Source organism: Dunckerocampus dactyliophorus, chromosome 16, assembly GCF_027744805.1.
Source record: "Dunckerocampus dactyliophorus isolate RoL2022-P2 chromosome 16, RoL_Ddac_1.1, whole genome shotgun sequence".
Lineage (NCBI taxonomy): Eukaryota > Metazoa > Chordata > Actinopteri > Syngnathiformes > Syngnathidae > Dunckerocampus > Dunckerocampus dactyliophorus.
In genome coordinates this window covers 14,499,706-14,516,921 of record NC_072834.1, presented here as the reverse complement: position 1 = coordinate 14,516,921, position 17,216 = coordinate 14,499,706, and the positions used below count along the sequence as shown (strand labels likewise).

Here is a 17,216-nt window from a genome sequence, read left to right as displayed (position 1 = left end):
TTCATTTTGATGGTCAATTTTAAATGAACAAACCAAGAATCAAGTTTATTTGTAGTTCTAAACATAATGAAGGTGTTTTTACTCGCTTTTTTTGTCTCTCCTACGAGGTTATGCGTATTTCCTACAGCATCTGTCGCAACATCATATGCGAATAATATGCAAATTATATGATGCCGTCATCCAGGACAGCCAATAGCTGCTCTTCTTACTGAGGAGTTGGCAACAGTGCACACGAATTAGAGCAGCAGAGGGTACACAGTGACAGAGTTCCACCTTAATGATATAACAATACAAACATATCAGGTATTATGTTAGCATAGCTTTTGTGTAATTACTTAACAGTAATAACACATTTACAATGACTAATTTACCTTGTTACATAAGAATAAAGTCAAGTATGAAATGGGTATTTCTTTTCTTGTCATTATTTTGCTGCAGGTATGCTATTAAACTGGAAGTATTGAAGGACGTACAAAGCACAAATAATACTTATTATGCATTATTTCTTTCTTTTCTGATGAGGTCTCACTCACACGCAATGATGATGATCCGATATGGCGTTTTTATGCCAATATCGGCATCGACACCCCAAATATTTTTTTCAGTGTTAGTATTTCAAAGGCTGACTAAAACCAACCTTCCTTCGTGTCGGCTACGTCATCACAATCAGTAGTGTTCTCGTCCTGTAGACCAACAATCACTAAAAAGGTGGAAGGAGACGGTTTTCAAAATATGACAACTTATAAGATAGCCATAAAAATGAATACCATTCTTGGTCTGACGTAAGGTGCCACAATGAATGGCCGAAAGATTTTTTTCTTTTTACAAAGCTGAAAATAATTTTGACATAGAACTTGGCAAAATATATACACCGTTTGCTGCCATCTCGAGGTACAATCAGGACTTGCCGCTGCAAAGAGATGCTAGGTAGGGGTTCCCGAACGTGCGGACCGGGAATCACTTTTTATTGGCCCTCTGCATATTGTAAAATTAAAATAAATGGATTATTAGAAAGATCTATTATTCGATATGCCACTAATATACAGTATATGCGGAGTGCGTGCACGTGATGCTGCCTGTTTGAGGACGAGAGACATGGAGCCAGGAGGAAGGTCAGCGTGGTCTGGAAGGTTTTCGGCTCTTCGTCTGCTCTGGTCTTCCTCAACAGTTTGCTATTAAAACTACTCACTTTGAATGTTAGATTATTTGGTCATTGTTGCTTAAAAATAAACCTTTTTACATTTTAAAATGTATTGGCCCTTTAAAATTTCTTCACCTGAAAAGTATTCATAAAAGACGTCCTGTAAAGTTACACATTTGATCAAACATGGTCTCACATAGGGCCCCATGAAATTAGAACCGCCGCAGTGTAGATTATGTTAATGACAGAAGTGACAACATCCTCCAACAAGCACCAAAAAGCTAATAATCAACACATTTGAGTTGTAAAAATGTTGATTATTTAATGAAATGTATATGTGGTGTGAAACACCCTTTGCTGCGTTTATATAATTGTGGGTAGCTCTCTATTTTCTATTTTATTGCATCCTTTTTTATTTGTCCTGATGTTGTCTTAATGATGGCTGAATAATAAAACGGCAGGATGCCTCTAAACAAATCAGCCTTTTATTTGCATTCAAACGCAAAGTACTGTCGAACTTGCTGGTTGATACAGAACCGCATGCGAAACAATCAGCATTTCTTCAATCGCTTACTTCTTCTACCCCTATCTCACTCAGACGCAACTCTAATCCAGCATGCAGAACATCACTGCCCTCTGCAGCCTACACTCTGAACAGCAGCTCAAACTAACAATACTCCCGTCGCTACATTATTTTATGTTAATGATAAGCAAAATATTAATTCTGAAAGTTTTCGAGTTTACTGGCGTTAAAGGGTGTTATTTTTTTATTTACTCAGTTGGAAAAAGTGGTTGTCTCTCTTTTTTTACCCCTTTGACTTTCCGTAGCAAAAGCGGAAGTAACAGCAACGCGGCAAGCAAAATAACAAAGTATTTCGCGGGAAGATTAGTTTCCTGTCAAGTCGGACAAAATAGGCCGCGTCTTCTAAATTGACGATAAAATGAGTTTGTGGGTGGACAAGTACCGACCCACGTCCCTGGGGAAACTGGACTATCACAAAGAACAAGCGACTCAGCTGAAAAATTTGGTGAGATGCGACTTGTGGCTAGCGTTAGCATAGGTAACAGAGTACCTGAAGTACACACAGTAGACACTTGCTCAGTACGGTAATCATAAATAAGATCATTACCTCAGAATGCCACCACAGTAGGACCAATCAACAGCACCGCGGCATTAGTTATCGCTATTATTAGCTGCCTTTGACTGCGTTCCAGGTTCAACGTGGCGACTTCCCACACTTGTTGGTCTACGGTCCCTCAGGGGCAGGAAAGAAGACCCGCATCATGTGTCTGCTGAGGGAACTCTATGGAGCTGGTGTGGAGAAACTGCGCATCGAGCACCAGACTGTCGTGGTGAGTACAAGTCCTCTTGGCACCCAAGTGACTGCTTGCTGCTGATGTATTTTGGGAATAATGACTTAAGTTGATTGTGTGTGTGTGTGTGTGTATGTGTATTTTTGGTATAATTACTTCAAATTGATTTTGCACCAAACCGCTTTCTGTTGGGATGGTAACAGCAGCCTCACGCTGTGGGTGGGCGGATCCATACAACTGTCGATACCAAGGGTAGTATCAGTATCAAATCTATACAAAAGTCCGCCCTCTGTTGGTTGCTGAGGTGCATCGAGCCCTGATTGAAAACACGTGGCCTTATTGATATGAACGATCAACTTTTCAATAATCAATTAGTCATGACTAGCCAGATGATAATCTGCACTAAAGAGTGCAAACTCACCTTCAGTCGTGATGTTCTGGTGTTCAGGCTCCCTCCAAAAAGAAGATTGAGATCAACACCATCGCCAGCAACTACCACCTGGAGGTTAACGCCAGGTAATCTATTATTTTTGTAATTATTGTATCTCTGACGCTGACATCAGGTTGTTGTTGTTTACTGCTAAGTGACGCCGGCAACCAGGACCGCGTGGTCATCCAGGAGCTAATCAAGACGGTGGCTCAGTCCCAGCAGATCCAGTCCAGCACGCAGAGAGAGTTCAAAGGTGAGAGGGTGCACCATCTCGGGTCGCTCCACAACCTCTGTCAATGCTCGCTGATGTCGCCCCCTGGTGGTTCTTCACAGTGGTGCTGCTAACAGAGGTGGACAGGCTGACCAAGGACGCCCAGCATGCTTTGCGTCGCACCATGGAGAAGTACATGTTCACCTGCCGCCTCATCCTCTGCTCCAACTCCACCTCCAAGGTCATCGGGCCCATTCGTAGCCGCTGTCTGGCCATCAGGGTTCCTCTGCCCAGCACAGAGGAGGTACCATGCACCTGGTTCATAAAGGTGCTCTTTTATTCCCTGAAAACGTGTTTTGCTGTGCTTTCCAGGTGTGTCACGTCCTTACTTCGGTGTGCAAAAAAGAAGGTCTTCTGCTCCCGCCGGAGTTGGCCAAACAGATCAGCCAGAAGTCGGGTCGCAACCTCCGCAAAGCTCTCCTGATGTGTGAGGCCTGCAGGGTGCAGCAGTGAGTCAACTCAACAAAGTCTTACGTAAGACGCACAACAGGAAGTGACATCCCCGGCCTACATCTTGCCCAGGTACCCCTTCTCACCTGACCAGGATGTCCCCGAAACAGACTGGGAGGTGTACCTCAGAGAGACAGCCAACGCCATCGTAAGCCAGCAGAGTCCTCAGAGGTAAACCACAGTTCGCCGACGCTTTGCTAAGCTAGGTCATGTCCCGTTTGATGCTGCCCCCTGCTGGTCATGACAAGAAAAACAATTATTCCCGTTTAGGAAGTAAGCATTCGCCATACACCAATCAACTGTCTAGCTCCACCCCTTTAGGTACCAGACCCACGAGGCTTGGCGTCCTAATGGAAGGATGCCAAAAAGTAGAAAATGCGGAATAATTGTTGCTGTAACCTTCTCAAATTTTAACAATAGCAGCAAAAAGCTGGACTACTTAGTGCAAGAAAAAATGTTTTAGTATATGCTTCCCCCTGCTGGAGTGGAGTGAAGTTGCTGGTTTGTTTTCACAAAGACAAAAGTGCAATTTAGATGAAGTAAAGAAACATTTTGTTAGCAAATGTTATGTTTTTGCATTTAAGCATTTTCCAGCATAAAATGGATGAATGAACTGAAATACAGACATAACGCATTCAGAAGACACTACACTGGTCACTAGGTGTCAGTAATGGTACTGTAATGATCGGTGAGACACACAAGCACCAGACTCGATCGACAGAACAACAGGCTTTTATTGCAGGTTTGAATTACAGTAATCACTCGTGGTTGACCCGACTGTGATAAGTGAATTTCCACCAAGTAGCATTCCTTATTTTATAAATGGAATATTTTCATAGTTGGAGCATAGAAAACCTGCTTACAACCTTCTAAATGTATTTTTAACATCATTAGAGCCCTCTAGACATGAAGTAACATCCCTATAGTCACATTTAGACTCCTGTTACCCAATATAGCAAACATAACAGTAAATATGCCATATAAGACATATAAAATAAGAGTCACGCTCGTGCGTTTCTATAAATGCGTTCCTTAGGGGAGCTGTGTGGCGGGTGGACAGGAAGTGACCTCGGGGTTTCAGAGTTGAGGTTAGCTTGGCGTGGGCCACGGCAGCAATAGTAGCTTGTGTTTTTATTCGGGATGTTTTAGGAATTGTGCCTGTTGTGTGATCATTCAAACCTGCAATAAAAGGCTGTTGTTACGACGTTGAAGTCTGGTGCTTGTGTGTCTCACCAAACATGACAGTAACATTACTGACACTCCGTGACCAGTGGAGAATACGACATATTTACAGCGTCTTTTCAATGCCTTGTATTTGCATTTTACTTCATGTAGACGCTTCATTTTTACGCTTGAAAATGCTTAATTTGCTTCAATATGCATATTTCGGACTAATAGGCCGTATTCAATCATAAGACAGTATGATTTATTTATTTACCCTATATATTGTTGATAAACAGTGAAGTTGTGAAATTCAAACTGCGACGTGGCAACGGACAACTGTATCTCACAACAGGCGCAATAATCCCTAACACGGGCTACTGCTGCGGCCGTAACCCACGCCCTGCTATGCTAATGCTTCAATTTATTTGAACATGCATCACATAATACAATTCACAGTTCCACATGTCCCAAAGGGGTAGGAAGAAGCGAGGCTTATTTAATCCTACCCCCCCCAATCTGTTTTACATCAATTGCAATACATTTGTTCACTTCCTGTATTCCAAATACACGCTCTTCTAGTTGAATACATCGAATATTAATGATATAATGTGATAATGTGATCAATAGTCAAGTTTCTAATTTAGTCTGATTTCTTGTCACCGTTACTACTTGATTTGATCATCCTAATAAATATGAAAGATAACAAAACATAGCTTGATAATAGGTGAGTAATGACAATGAACTCGTAAAAAGGAAGAGTAAGTAATAAGCGTGGTAGTGATGAGGCACAGCATTGACAAATGAAATAGAACAGAACGTATTTGGATAATGGGTGTGTGCCGGCAATGTACTCGCAAAAGAATAAAGAGTAATAAGTGGCAAGAAGGAAGAGTGAGTAGTGAGTGTAGTAGTGTGTAGACATGGTGTGCATGTACAGTGTTTCAAGATTCTTCTTCCTTGTACTTTGCAAACATCAACTGCTTGTATTGTTTCTTGAAATGGGTCATCTTAGTGCATCGAGTTCCTCGCTCAATCCGTTCCGTAATTTGATTCCACGTTCTGAAATGCGGAAGGGCTTTTATTCTCACGTATAAATGTTTTGCGAAGTTGAATTCTTCCCCTGAGGTCATATTTCTCCTCTCTTGTCGAGAAGAATTGTATGAGCTGAAACTTGACTCTGAACCCCCGATGTCAATTCCTGTTCGCCCCACACTCGCCTTCCCCAACAGCGGAACACATTTACAGCAACATGCACGAGTATTATTTCTACTATATTGTGCAAAGGTGACTGTTTGGGTGTTATTTCATGTAGAGAGCTGAAATGTTGTATGCTCTCATGAGGGAAATATTCCATTTATGAATAAGGAACCCTGCTTTGCGGAAATTCACTTATCATGGTGGCTCGATAAATGAGGGATTACTGAAATGACACTAATTATGATGTAAAAATAGATTCTGCCACTTGGGGGTAGCAGAAACATTTGTTATCACTGACTTGATGATGTAAGCATGTAACGCCACTGAACCTTCTTTCCAACCTGTTTGTATTGTCGCTTGCAGGCTGTTGGAGGTTCGAGCTCGGCTGTATGAGCTGCTGACTCACTGTATCCCTGCTGAGATAATAATGAAGGTACACACACACACACACACACCGTTTTGTCAGGATATGAAAGGAGCTGCTTCCTCCTCCTGCAGGGTCTAGTGACGGAGCTGCTCAACAACTGCGATGGTCACCTGAAGACGGAAGTGGCGCACATAGCAGCGTACTATGAGCACCGTCTGCAGCTGGGCAACAAGGCCATCTACCACCTGGAGGCCTTCACCGCCAAGTTCATGGCCATCTACAAGAAGTTCATGGAGGACGGCCTGGATGCCATGATGTTCTGACCTGGAATGGACTTGACCCGGTTTATGATATTAAAGTGCTTGTTGATGATAATATTAACAGCTGGTTTATTTACCACCAAACGATACACAACACGACAAAAAGTCTTCTAAATCTACGCAAGAGTGAGACCTCCTTCAAAGAGGTGATGCACGAGCTGAGCAGGTGTCCATCAGAAGAGCTGTCAATCATCAGTAAGCGTCTTTACGTCTCTTGGTGTAGTAGAGGACGAGGCCTAGCGTGACCAGCACAGCCGAGCCCACCAGCATCAGGAAGCCCACCACGGGCCGCTTGACCAGCACACTGCAGCCCGGGCACGCCCGGGGTGTGCTGGGGCAACTCTGGGCCGCCACCCCCTGCACAGGGAAGCCGTTGTGCTGGATGATGTTGCGATAGTTGGACAGCGAGGCTTTCACCACCACCTCGTCCTGCACGTTGCCGTACAGCCCAAAGCCCGGGTCACGCTGGTCGCTCAGGGCGTAGGCGAAGTAGCCCTTCAGGTTGACGCCGTCCAGGGTGAACGCTGTGACAAGAACACTACATTTTACTATTTTGGCACTAAAAACACAATTTTTCTGATAAAAACACTCATACAGTAAAAACAATAAAAAAAAAATTGCCACATCATTTTACAATCAACTAGAGTTGCACATGAAAGCACTGTCACAAAAACACAATACTGTGTATATTTTGCCATAAAAATACAATATCTTACAATAAAAAAAACACATTTTTCACCATTCAAACACTATTTTTAATAAAAACAATATTTAGCCATAAAATAGTGAGATGCTGTGTTACAAAAACAGCATTCTGACATTAACCATATTCAGCCATAAAAACTACACCAAACACAATTTTACAATACACACACTAAACATTAACATTAAACGTACTAGGTAGTGTGTCACAAAGCAATATTTGGCCACTATATTTTAACACAAATGTGTTGTGTCGGTGAATTTCTCTTGGAGATCAATAAAGTATATCTATTTTGCAATTTAAAACACTCAATGTAGCCACAAAAACTCCACCGAGTGTCACAAAAACAGTATTTTGTCATGAAACACTATAACTAACCATAAAAACACTACATTTGAACACAAAACACACTATTTTATCATAAAAACACTAGCAATGAACGCAGTAGTGTCACAAAAACTGTATTGTCATTACACTCTATATTTAGACATATGAAGACTACTTTTTGACACAAAACACGCAATTTTACAATATATATACTATATTTAGCTACACAAAGACTACATTTGAACACAGCCATAAAAGCACGAGATATTGTGTGACAAAAACAGTAATGAACCAGCCATGAACCACTACATAGAGGCAAAAAACCCCCAACATTTTGTTACGATGAAAAAATGGACATAGATGTACTTGAAGGTTTGGCGGTAGAGTGTTGGTGTGCAAAAGAATGCTAAAAACAAACTAAAATTACAAGTCAACATGTTGAGGTCAGTGACAGCAGAGCGTGTTCATGTTTGTGTTGGTGGTCGCTGACCTCACGTCAGAGTAATGATTACACAAAGATGATGTCACCTTTGAGGGCCTCGTTGATGTAGTTGTACAGGTAGAAGACCCTCAGACTGTCCTTAAAGCGGGCCGGGTCCTCTTGGACGCCATTGGCCATCACGTAGACGGACACGTCAGGGTAGTGCTCCTTCACCTGCAACACAACAACAGCAACAGTCACTCCTGACTAGTTTTTAAAAAATATTTGTTCGCTTTTCTCTCATTTGGGTCACTAGAAATGTATTTGTTGTTGTTGTCCTTGTGTATTATCATTAAAATGTAATTTTAATGATAATATACTGTAGTGTGCTCCCCCAGCCACCAGAGAGTGCTGTTGCGCTCATAAGTATTCATGGGGTCTCACCCAGTTGAGCGCCTTCCTCAGCCCCCACGGCACCACGGGCCTGGGTGACATGATCCACGTGGTGTCGATCATGTGCTGGACCTCCAGCATGGATGTGTACGTGTACCTGCGGACACGACAAGGTCCCGACAGAACACGCGTGTGCGTTCACATGACATCACAACAACTTACGAGTCCTCCTTGGCGTGCGTCACCAGTTTGGTGCTGAAGTGGCTAATGGCGAAGAAGTCGTAGGTTCCTCTGACCAGCTGCTTGTCCTCCTCGTTGAACACGGGAAGTCTGGATCAGAACCAACAAAACAAACACCATCACGTGATCAAGAACAAAAGAACGCAAACACGCCCCCTAGTGGCGGTGACGCATATGGAGTGGCTACTCGAGTGAGTTGAGTTGTCGGAGCCAGCTCCTCATTCCCAGGGGATAATCCCCGCTGCCGAAGATGGGCTCTGCAAACCAGCCCACCCGGAAGTCCAGAACCCGTTTGGCCGGTTCCACGTCCTCGCGGCTGAACGAGAAGGCCGGCTCCACCCAGTCCATGTGCAGGGCCAGAGACACCTGAGGAACACGTGTGTGTGAAGGCTGGGGCATGTGGTGTGCCTAGACAGGCCTGGCCGGGTCGGGTATTGGCACTGACCTGACCGCCCTGGGCGGGTCTGAAGTCGCGGTCGTAGGCGCGCCAGGCCAGAGCGTGCGCACGCAGCATCTGATGGGCTTCCTGGTAGCTCACCATCTCATCATTGGGCTCGTTGAGCGTGATCCACATCTTCACGTGCACACCCAGCTCTCGGAAGCACAGCCGGGCGTACTCGGCGAACAACTCTGGAGTCTCCCTGAACGCAACATTTGATGACTTTGTGATCTCCTTTCTAAGAGTCTACGTTGTTACAAGCAGATCTACGCTTTGTAGAGCAGCAGTAAAAATGATTTTTAAAAACGTCATACCTGTTGAGCCACCTATTGGCGGCATGGAGTCTCATGGGCAGGCTGCTGCACTGGCGCGTGTGGTGCCACAGAGTAACCACGGGCGTGATGTTGGCACGCAACAGCTGTCGGCTGAAGCAGCGGTAGTACGCCAGCAGGGTTCTGTTGGGCCGGGTCACGTCGCCCGTGGGCACTAGCGCCGACCAGTTGAGGGAGAAGTGGAAGTGGGTCACGCCCACCTCCTGGATCTCTTCCACCTGACAAAGAAAACACCTTATCTAGAGAACCTGAAGTGTTCTCAACATAATTTGGTAAGAAACAGCACACACACACAGAGTGGTGTGGAAAAGTGTTTGTCCCCTTCCTGATTTATTCGTTTCTTTTCTCTTGTTTTTTTTTTTTTTGCATGTTTGTCACACTTCAGATCATCAAACTAATTTTAATATTAGTCAATGACAACACAACTGAACACAAAATGCAGTTTTTAAGTGAAACTTTTTTATTTTTAAGGGAGAAAACTATCCAAACCTACAAAAAGTGATTGCCCCCTAAAGCTAATAAGTGGTTGGGGCACCCTTAGCAGCAAAAACTGCAATCAAGCGTTTGTGATAACTTGCAATGAGTCTCTTACAGTGTGGAGGAATTTTGGCCCACTCATCTTTGCAGAATTGTTGTAATTCAGCCACATTGGAGGGTTTTCCAGCATGAAGCGCCTTTTTAAGGTCATACCACAGCATCTCAATAGGGTTCAGGTCAGGACTTGGACTAGGCCACTCCAAAGTCTTCATTTTGTTTTTCTTCAGCCATTCAGAGGTGGACTTGCTGGTGTGTTTTGGATCATTGTCCTGCTGCAGAACAGCAGGTTTCAGCTTGAGGTCACAAACCTCAAGCTGCCACAATCCTTCAGGATTTTTTTTGGTAAGTGGTTCCATTTATCACAGCAAGTCTTCCAGGTCCTGAAGCAGCAAGACAGCCCCAGACCATCACACTACCACCACCATATTTTACTGCTGGTATGATGTTCTTTTTCTGAAATGCGGTGTTACTTTTATGCCTGATGTAATGGGACACACACCTTCCTAAAAGTTAAACTTTTGTCTCGTCAGACCATGGAGTATTTTCCCCAAAGTTCCTGGGGATCATCAAGATGTTTTTTGGTAAAATTGAAATGAGCCTTAATGTTCTTTTTGTTCAGCAGTGGTTTTCGTCTTGCAACTCAGTTTTTGCTCAGTGTCTTTCTTATGGTGGAGTCATGGTGGTGGAGTTATGGTGAACACTGACTTTAACTGAGGCCAATGAGGCCTGCAGTTTTTTGGTTGTTGTTGTGGGGTCTTTTGTGACCTCTTGTATGAGTCGTCGCTGTGCTCTTGCGGTAATTTTGATTGGCCAGCCACTCGCTGGAGTCCCAAAGCTTTCCAGACTGATAGAGCTCAATTAATCTCAGTTAAGTTATGCTTGTAACGGGGTGGCGGGGTGGGGGTGGGGGTGGGGGGTGGGGGGGCAACCACTTTTTCACACAGGGCCATGTAGGTTTGGACTTTTTTTCTCCATTAATAATAAAAGGTTTCATTTAGAAACCACATTTTGTGTTCATTTGTGTTGCTATTGACTTATATTTAAATGTGATGACCTGAAACATTTAAGTGTGACGAACATGCAAATAAATAAGAAATCAGGATGGGGGAAAACACTATTTTTGGCAACATGAGCACAAACATGCAGTACTGAAAATACTACATTTCATCATAGAAACACTACATTCTACCAAAAAACACATATATTGGCATAAAAACACTATATTTATGCCACAAGACACTACATGATGCCCTTTATGGCCCAAAATGACCCAATATTGCCGTAGGACGACGACAACAGAGCCCCTGTGGCAGCCATTCAAAACTTCAAAACCTTTTTCAAATGGTCACTGACTCATTCCGTGATAATGCTTGAGAACTGAAGCAATGCGTCATGAAATCGGTTCAGTCTTTTTGAACAACCCTGCATTTTGTCGTGAATTGCACTGAGCGTGATGTACGGTTCAAACGTCACCTGCTGACGTATGCTGACATAATCAGCGCAGTGTGGGTGTTGGCGCATAGGTGGCGCTTTGAGGCCGTCCAGCCTGATCAGCTCTCCGTTGTTGGAGATGTTCCACACGTACACGCTGCGGTCTGCAAACTGGCTGGGCGTGGTCTCCACCTGCTCTCGCCAAGGCCAGTAGAAGAACACCAGGGAGACGACAGTGAGCCATGAAAATATTTTCACGCTTCAAGTCAGCAAGGCTCACCTGGATGGAGTTGGCAGAGACGCCCCACACAAAGTCACACGGGAACACGCCTTGTGCCGGACGGTTCTCTGGAAGCTCTGGGAAGCCGTTCCTCTGGATAACGTTCCTCAACACACACAATATTACCATCACATTGTGTTTCACATACCTTACCAGGAATGACGTTACCCAGCGGCAATGGGTAAATAGAGAAGTAGTAAAGTAACGGTAATATTAGCAACACAACAGGGTCAAGCTCCAAGACATGTAGTAAAAATGTACAAGAGGAAGAGTAAATCAACAGTTGAAGCCAAATAGTACTAGCTAAAGTACAAAGGTAATAGATTCCTAAAGTAACTTTGGGTCAGATTCCAGCTAGCGTGAGATGCTTTGTTCCAGGGATAGTTGGGCTTTTTTGACATGAAGGTGTATGACGTCCCCATCAGCAGTGTAGTGCATCAACAGTGACTTACTCTCGTGAGCAGAGTTCCGGTCAGCTTCTCAAAACAATATGCGTTCAGAAGAGTAATACCTTTGCATCACAAAAATGCCTCCTCGGAAAAAAATCAGACCTCACAAACGCTCTGCGTTACCCTCTCTCCCGTCGTATCGCCTGTCCATTGTTGTGTATGTGTTCCACAGCGGATGAAGACCGCGTTGTGACGCAAATGTATTACTCTTTTGAACACCAACTAACTGGAACTACGTTCCTCATCACCGAAATCTGACCGGAACTCGGCTCACGGGACGAATGGACGAAGTAAGTCACTAGTGATGGGGATATCATACAACTTCATGTAAAAAAATCCCAACTATCCCTTTGAGGAAGTAGAGTACTAGCTAAAATAATACAGTAACAGTTAAGATAAGAGAGTACGAGCATAAAATAAGGTAACACATTAACGAGGTAATAAGTAAAGTAGTCCTACTAAAGTAGTAAATACATGTAGAGAGTAATACCGGTAGTTAAAGTATTAGTAAAGTAAGCAATAATAGTTGAGGTAAAAGAGTATTAATTAAGTAATAGTAAGGGTAACATAATAAAACCATAGTTTATATCATAAATATATTTAAATAAGGTAACAGTAAAAGAATAATCATAAAGTTAATCAAGTCATAGGTCAAGTAAAAGAGTAATAGCTAAAGAAATGTAGTAGTAGTTCAGAGTAATAGGTGACGTAGAGTAGTAATAGTTCAAATAATGCAGTAACAGTTCAATAGAGTAATACATGAACAGAGTAATGGTTGAAGTAAGAGTATTTTAGTAGTTCAAATAATAGTAAAATACTGTAGTGAGTGTAATAATACAATCATAGACTAAGAAGTTAATGTCCAACTTGCTGTAAATGTCTAATAAGTGTTTGTGCTGACTGAAGGGAAATAGAACTTCCTGTTTAGTCAGTGGCTCTCACACACACACACACACACACACACACACACACACACACACACACACAGTGTTACCTGTAGAAGGTGGCTGAGGTTTTGGGTTCTCTCTTGACGTCAGGAGTGTTGAAGTCCACGTAGTAAAGTCCTCGTCTGATCCCGTACTCACGATGCCACTCGAAGCCATCGATGAGCGACCACGCCGTGTAGCCAATCACGTTGACGCCGTCCATCATGATGGCTGCAGGACATGATGAGGATGATGATGATGATGATGATGATGAAGGTGATGAGGTCACATGACTGACTAACATTTGAGGGCTTCGGCGATGAATCTCTTGAGGTAGTACATGTGCTTGGGGTCTTTGGTCTTGGTGCTGCCCAGTACGTACCTGCGTGAGGACCACCGTCAACACACTAACCAACACACACAGAAGAGTAGACAACCACAACGTACCACCCGCTCTGCACCACAAAGATGGCAGGTTTGTCGTACTCGGCGCTGACCCAGTAGAGCAGCATCCTGAGGTCCAGATCCTCCTGCTGACCAAACTTGAGGCTGTCGTTGATGAGCTGGAAGCTGAGGGCGGCGCCGTGAGACAGTGCGAAGAAGTCGGCCGTGCCCCTCACGAGAGCGCGCTCCTCCTCGCTGAAGGAGGGAAGCCTTTGTCCCAAGCGGGCCTTCATGCAGGGTGGGTAGTCGCCGTCCGTGAAGAGCGGCCTGGCGAACCAGCCCAGCACATGGTCCAGGGAACACTGACACTTGCGGAGGCTCTCCAGACGCATGTGGCTCGGTCTGACCCAGTGAGACGCCAGCGCCATGGACAGACGGCCATGTTGGTGAGGACGGTAATGGCGATCATAGAGGTGCCAGACGGCCGCATGGGCCTTAAAAAAACAAACAAAAAACAAACATGGTACCTAACTTGTACAAACAACACTGAAATCACTCTACTGCTCACTAGGGGGCATCATTGCATGGAATGTGGGGATTGCTATGATATGCTGTGATGAGTCTGGATGAATATTACTCTACATTATGTGCATGTGGATTCTTGTGTATTGCTGACCACTTTATTTATATGATATATGCAAAAATAAATACAGGATATACTGTATTATACAATTATAAATGTTATACTATACAATTATTTTATTGAAATTTAAAAATATATACAGTATGACATTTTCATCCTTTTAATTGATCAGTCAGCATATTTATTTAATATTCATATTTCTTAATTTTACTACCTTATTCAGTATTCAAAAATTTATACATATTCATTATGTTTATATATTTATGAAATGTTTAACATTTTTAATTTCATATACATACACTGTATATGATATAAATATGTCCATTTTTATTTTACTATTTTAATGTACATTTAGCACTTTAGCATTATCTATGCCAGCAGATAACAAAACATAGCAAGGCGGATGGCAGAGAAGCCGGCGAGCGACAAATAAGCCACCATTGCGGTCAACTATGTGGAAACACTTTGGCTTTTGCAAAGAGGGAGATGTCCTAAATAAGTCGCTCGACATTTGTAGGATATGTGAAGGTCAAGTAAAATACCAAGGCAACACGACAAACCTCTCCAACCACCTACTAAGGTACCATGGGATTTCACACAACGTTGACTGTCCGCACCTCCTGCAGTAGCAAGTAGCAGGTAAACCTCCTGTTAATTCAACCTGAAGAGATGTTGGTTGCACTTTATTTTGATTTTAATAGTGTACTTTTTATGTTGAAAAACAAAAGCAGAAGCAGCAGGTAAATGTACTGTTGAAATGTTGGTTGCACTGACTGTACTTGCATTGAAAATGTATTGAATATTGAAAATGAGAGCAGAAAAGGTGAACCTCCTGTTAATCCATCCATCCATTTTCTATACCGCTTCATCCTCATTAGGGTCGCGGGGACATGCTGGAGCCTATCCCAGCTGACTTCGGGCGACAGGCGGGGTACACCCTGGACTGGTCGCCAGCCAATCACAGAACCTCCTGTTAATTCAACCTGAAGTGTTGGTTGCACTTCATTGAAATACAATGTGAATGCATTTGCTATTAATTGTTGTTTCCTTGTTTGTTTATATCCAGAATTAATTTATACCCGATTCACTTCCCATAAAAAACAAAAAAACAATGGGAATCTAGGAAACTTCACCTGCACTGTCCAGTATCCAGGTATTTATTTCACAGTCACACGGGTTCAATTTTTGGCTAAAAAGTTACTGAATCGATTTAAAGTTACTGAATTGTTTGGGATCGTATCGTTCTAAGTGAACCAATATTGTCCTTGAATCGCATCGGCAACCATGAATCTAATTGTTATAAAAATGAATCGTGACACCCCTATTTTTAAACATCCCTTATGAAGAATGCCTTATTTAGCTACATTACATAATATATGCAAAAATGTATATGTTGATTACTTATTTTATTAAAATCATAAAACAAATCTAATATATAATATAAATACATATTTTCTTCTATTTAATGTATTAATTTGAAATATTTTTGGGGGTTATATTGTTTTTAATATTTTGACCACCGTATTTAGCTACATAATACCTACAGTATATGCAAAAATGCATAGGCCTATACAATTACATATATTTTATTTTAAAAAAACCCACACAATATAGATCTCATTAGATGGTGTACCTAATGAAGTGTCCAAACATTTAGAGCTAGTATATTACTGTATTATAATTTCAGTGGCAATAATACACATATAAAGTTAGACAAAAATCCATTGTTGCCTTTAAGCAACAAAAACGACAATGAGAAGTGTCTCACACCTTAAGTAGAATGTGTCCCACTCTGAAGGGCAGGTCGGGGTCGTTCTTGATGCCGGGGGCGACCACACCAGTGCCGTAGCCGTGACGGGCCACCACAAACGGGTTATCGATGGTGATCCACAGCTTGACGTCATCTCCAAAAGCCTGGAAGCAGAAGTCGGCGTAGTCCCGGAAGATGTCCACCATGACCGGGCTGCTCCAGCCGCCCAGTCTCTGCTGGAGGTTCTCTGGGAGGTCCCAGTGGTAGAGGGTGACCACCGGCTCCACCCGCGCCTCCTTCAGCCTCCTGATGAGGGTGCGGTAGTAGTGGACCCCAGCCTCGTTGTAGCTGCCCCGGGTCCCGTTGGGGAAGATCCTGGACCAGGACAGCGAGAAGCGGTAGTGGCTGACGCCCAACTGCCGGATAGCGCGAATGTCAGCGGGGATGTTGTGGTAGCTGTCGCTGCCCACGTCTCCCGTCGCCATGCGGTTCCCCCCGCGGGTGAAGGTATCCCAGATGGACAGCCCTTTGCCGTCCTTGTCGAAGGCGCCCTCCACCTGGTAGGCCGCCGTGCCCACAGCCCACATGAAGCCCGGGGGGAAGGTGTCGTACAGGAAGGCTTTGTCGCCCGGGTAGGGAAGTTTGTTGAACCGCGTCCACGTCTTCAAGCCCGCGTTGGGCTTGCCGGACGCGCACGCGGACAGTGCCGCGCACGCCAGCAGCGTCAACCAGCGGGTCATGATACACATGCACACCTTGACTTGTCTCGCCGAGCAGTGTTGCATGGAGTCTTTGACTTTTCTTCCCCAGGGAGGTTAGCTGGAGCAGCCTGGGAGGATCCGTCAATCATTAGCGGAGCAGCTGACTACAGCAACATCTCCAGTGGGCAGGAGGGCACAGGTGAGCCCTTTTTTTTGTTGTTGAACGCGACAGAGCTTCATCTTCATGCTGGAAGTGACTCAGGTGCTGCAGGAGGCCTTAATGGGGGTTGGGGGTGGGGTCCATTATAGTCATCCATCCTCCATAAATGCATTTACATGTCTCACACACACACACACACACACACACACAAGCACACACAGATATGCAAACAGCTGCTGCACCATGGTCACACTTCACATCCTTAGCTTCCTGCTTCCGGTTGCCAAGTAACGCAGTCTTCTTCCTGGACGTCTTTGCACCATAAAAACACACTAAGTCTTATCTGTTACCCGAAAACATGAGGACAGTAAAACAGTATTTACACTTTATTACCCCGCAACACTGGAGGGAGGCCCGATTGTTGACTAAAAAGATCCTAGAATGAA

The 17,216-nt window shown here is 43.8% G+C and overlaps 2 protein-coding genes across 2 annotated transcripts; one reads left to right on the top strand and one right to left on the bottom strand.

The window, feature by feature from the left end:
- Positions 1 to 1,984: 1,984 nt before the first annotated feature.
- Positions 1,985 to 6,700, top strand: rfc3 (replication factor C (activator 1) 3). Its single transcript, XM_054755362.1, has 9 exons — positions 1,985 to 2,169; positions 2,357 to 2,494; positions 2,904 to 2,971; positions 3,041 to 3,138; positions 3,219 to 3,400; positions 3,469 to 3,605; positions 3,679 to 3,777; positions 6,331 to 6,400; positions 6,466 to 6,700. The coding sequence occupies exons 1-9, from the start codon at positions 2,083 to 2,085 to the stop codon at positions 6,655 to 6,657; spliced, it is 1,071 nt and encodes a 356-aa protein (XP_054611337.1). The 5' UTR covers positions 1,985 to 2,082; the 3' UTR covers positions 6,658 to 6,700.
- A 6-nt stretch (positions 6,701 to 6,706) lies between these two features.
- kl (klotho) lies at positions 6,707 to 16,870 on the bottom strand. The gene is made up of 13 exons (XM_054755361.1): positions 15,930 to 16,870; positions 13,580 to 14,010; positions 13,435 to 13,514; positions 13,201 to 13,363; positions 11,758 to 11,863; positions 11,520 to 11,669; positions 9,492 to 9,727; positions 9,184 to 9,379; positions 8,926 to 9,104; positions 8,721 to 8,828; positions 8,550 to 8,655; positions 8,213 to 8,339; positions 6,707 to 7,178 (listed from the first exon to the last, which is right to left on the bottom strand). The coding sequence occupies exons 1-13, from the start codon at positions 16,692 to 16,694 to the stop codon at positions 6,847 to 6,849; spliced, it is 2,979 nt and encodes a 992-aa protein (XP_054611336.1). The 5' UTR covers positions 16,695 to 16,870; the 3' UTR covers positions 6,707 to 6,846.
- Positions 16,871 to 17,216: the final 346 nt, after the last annotated feature.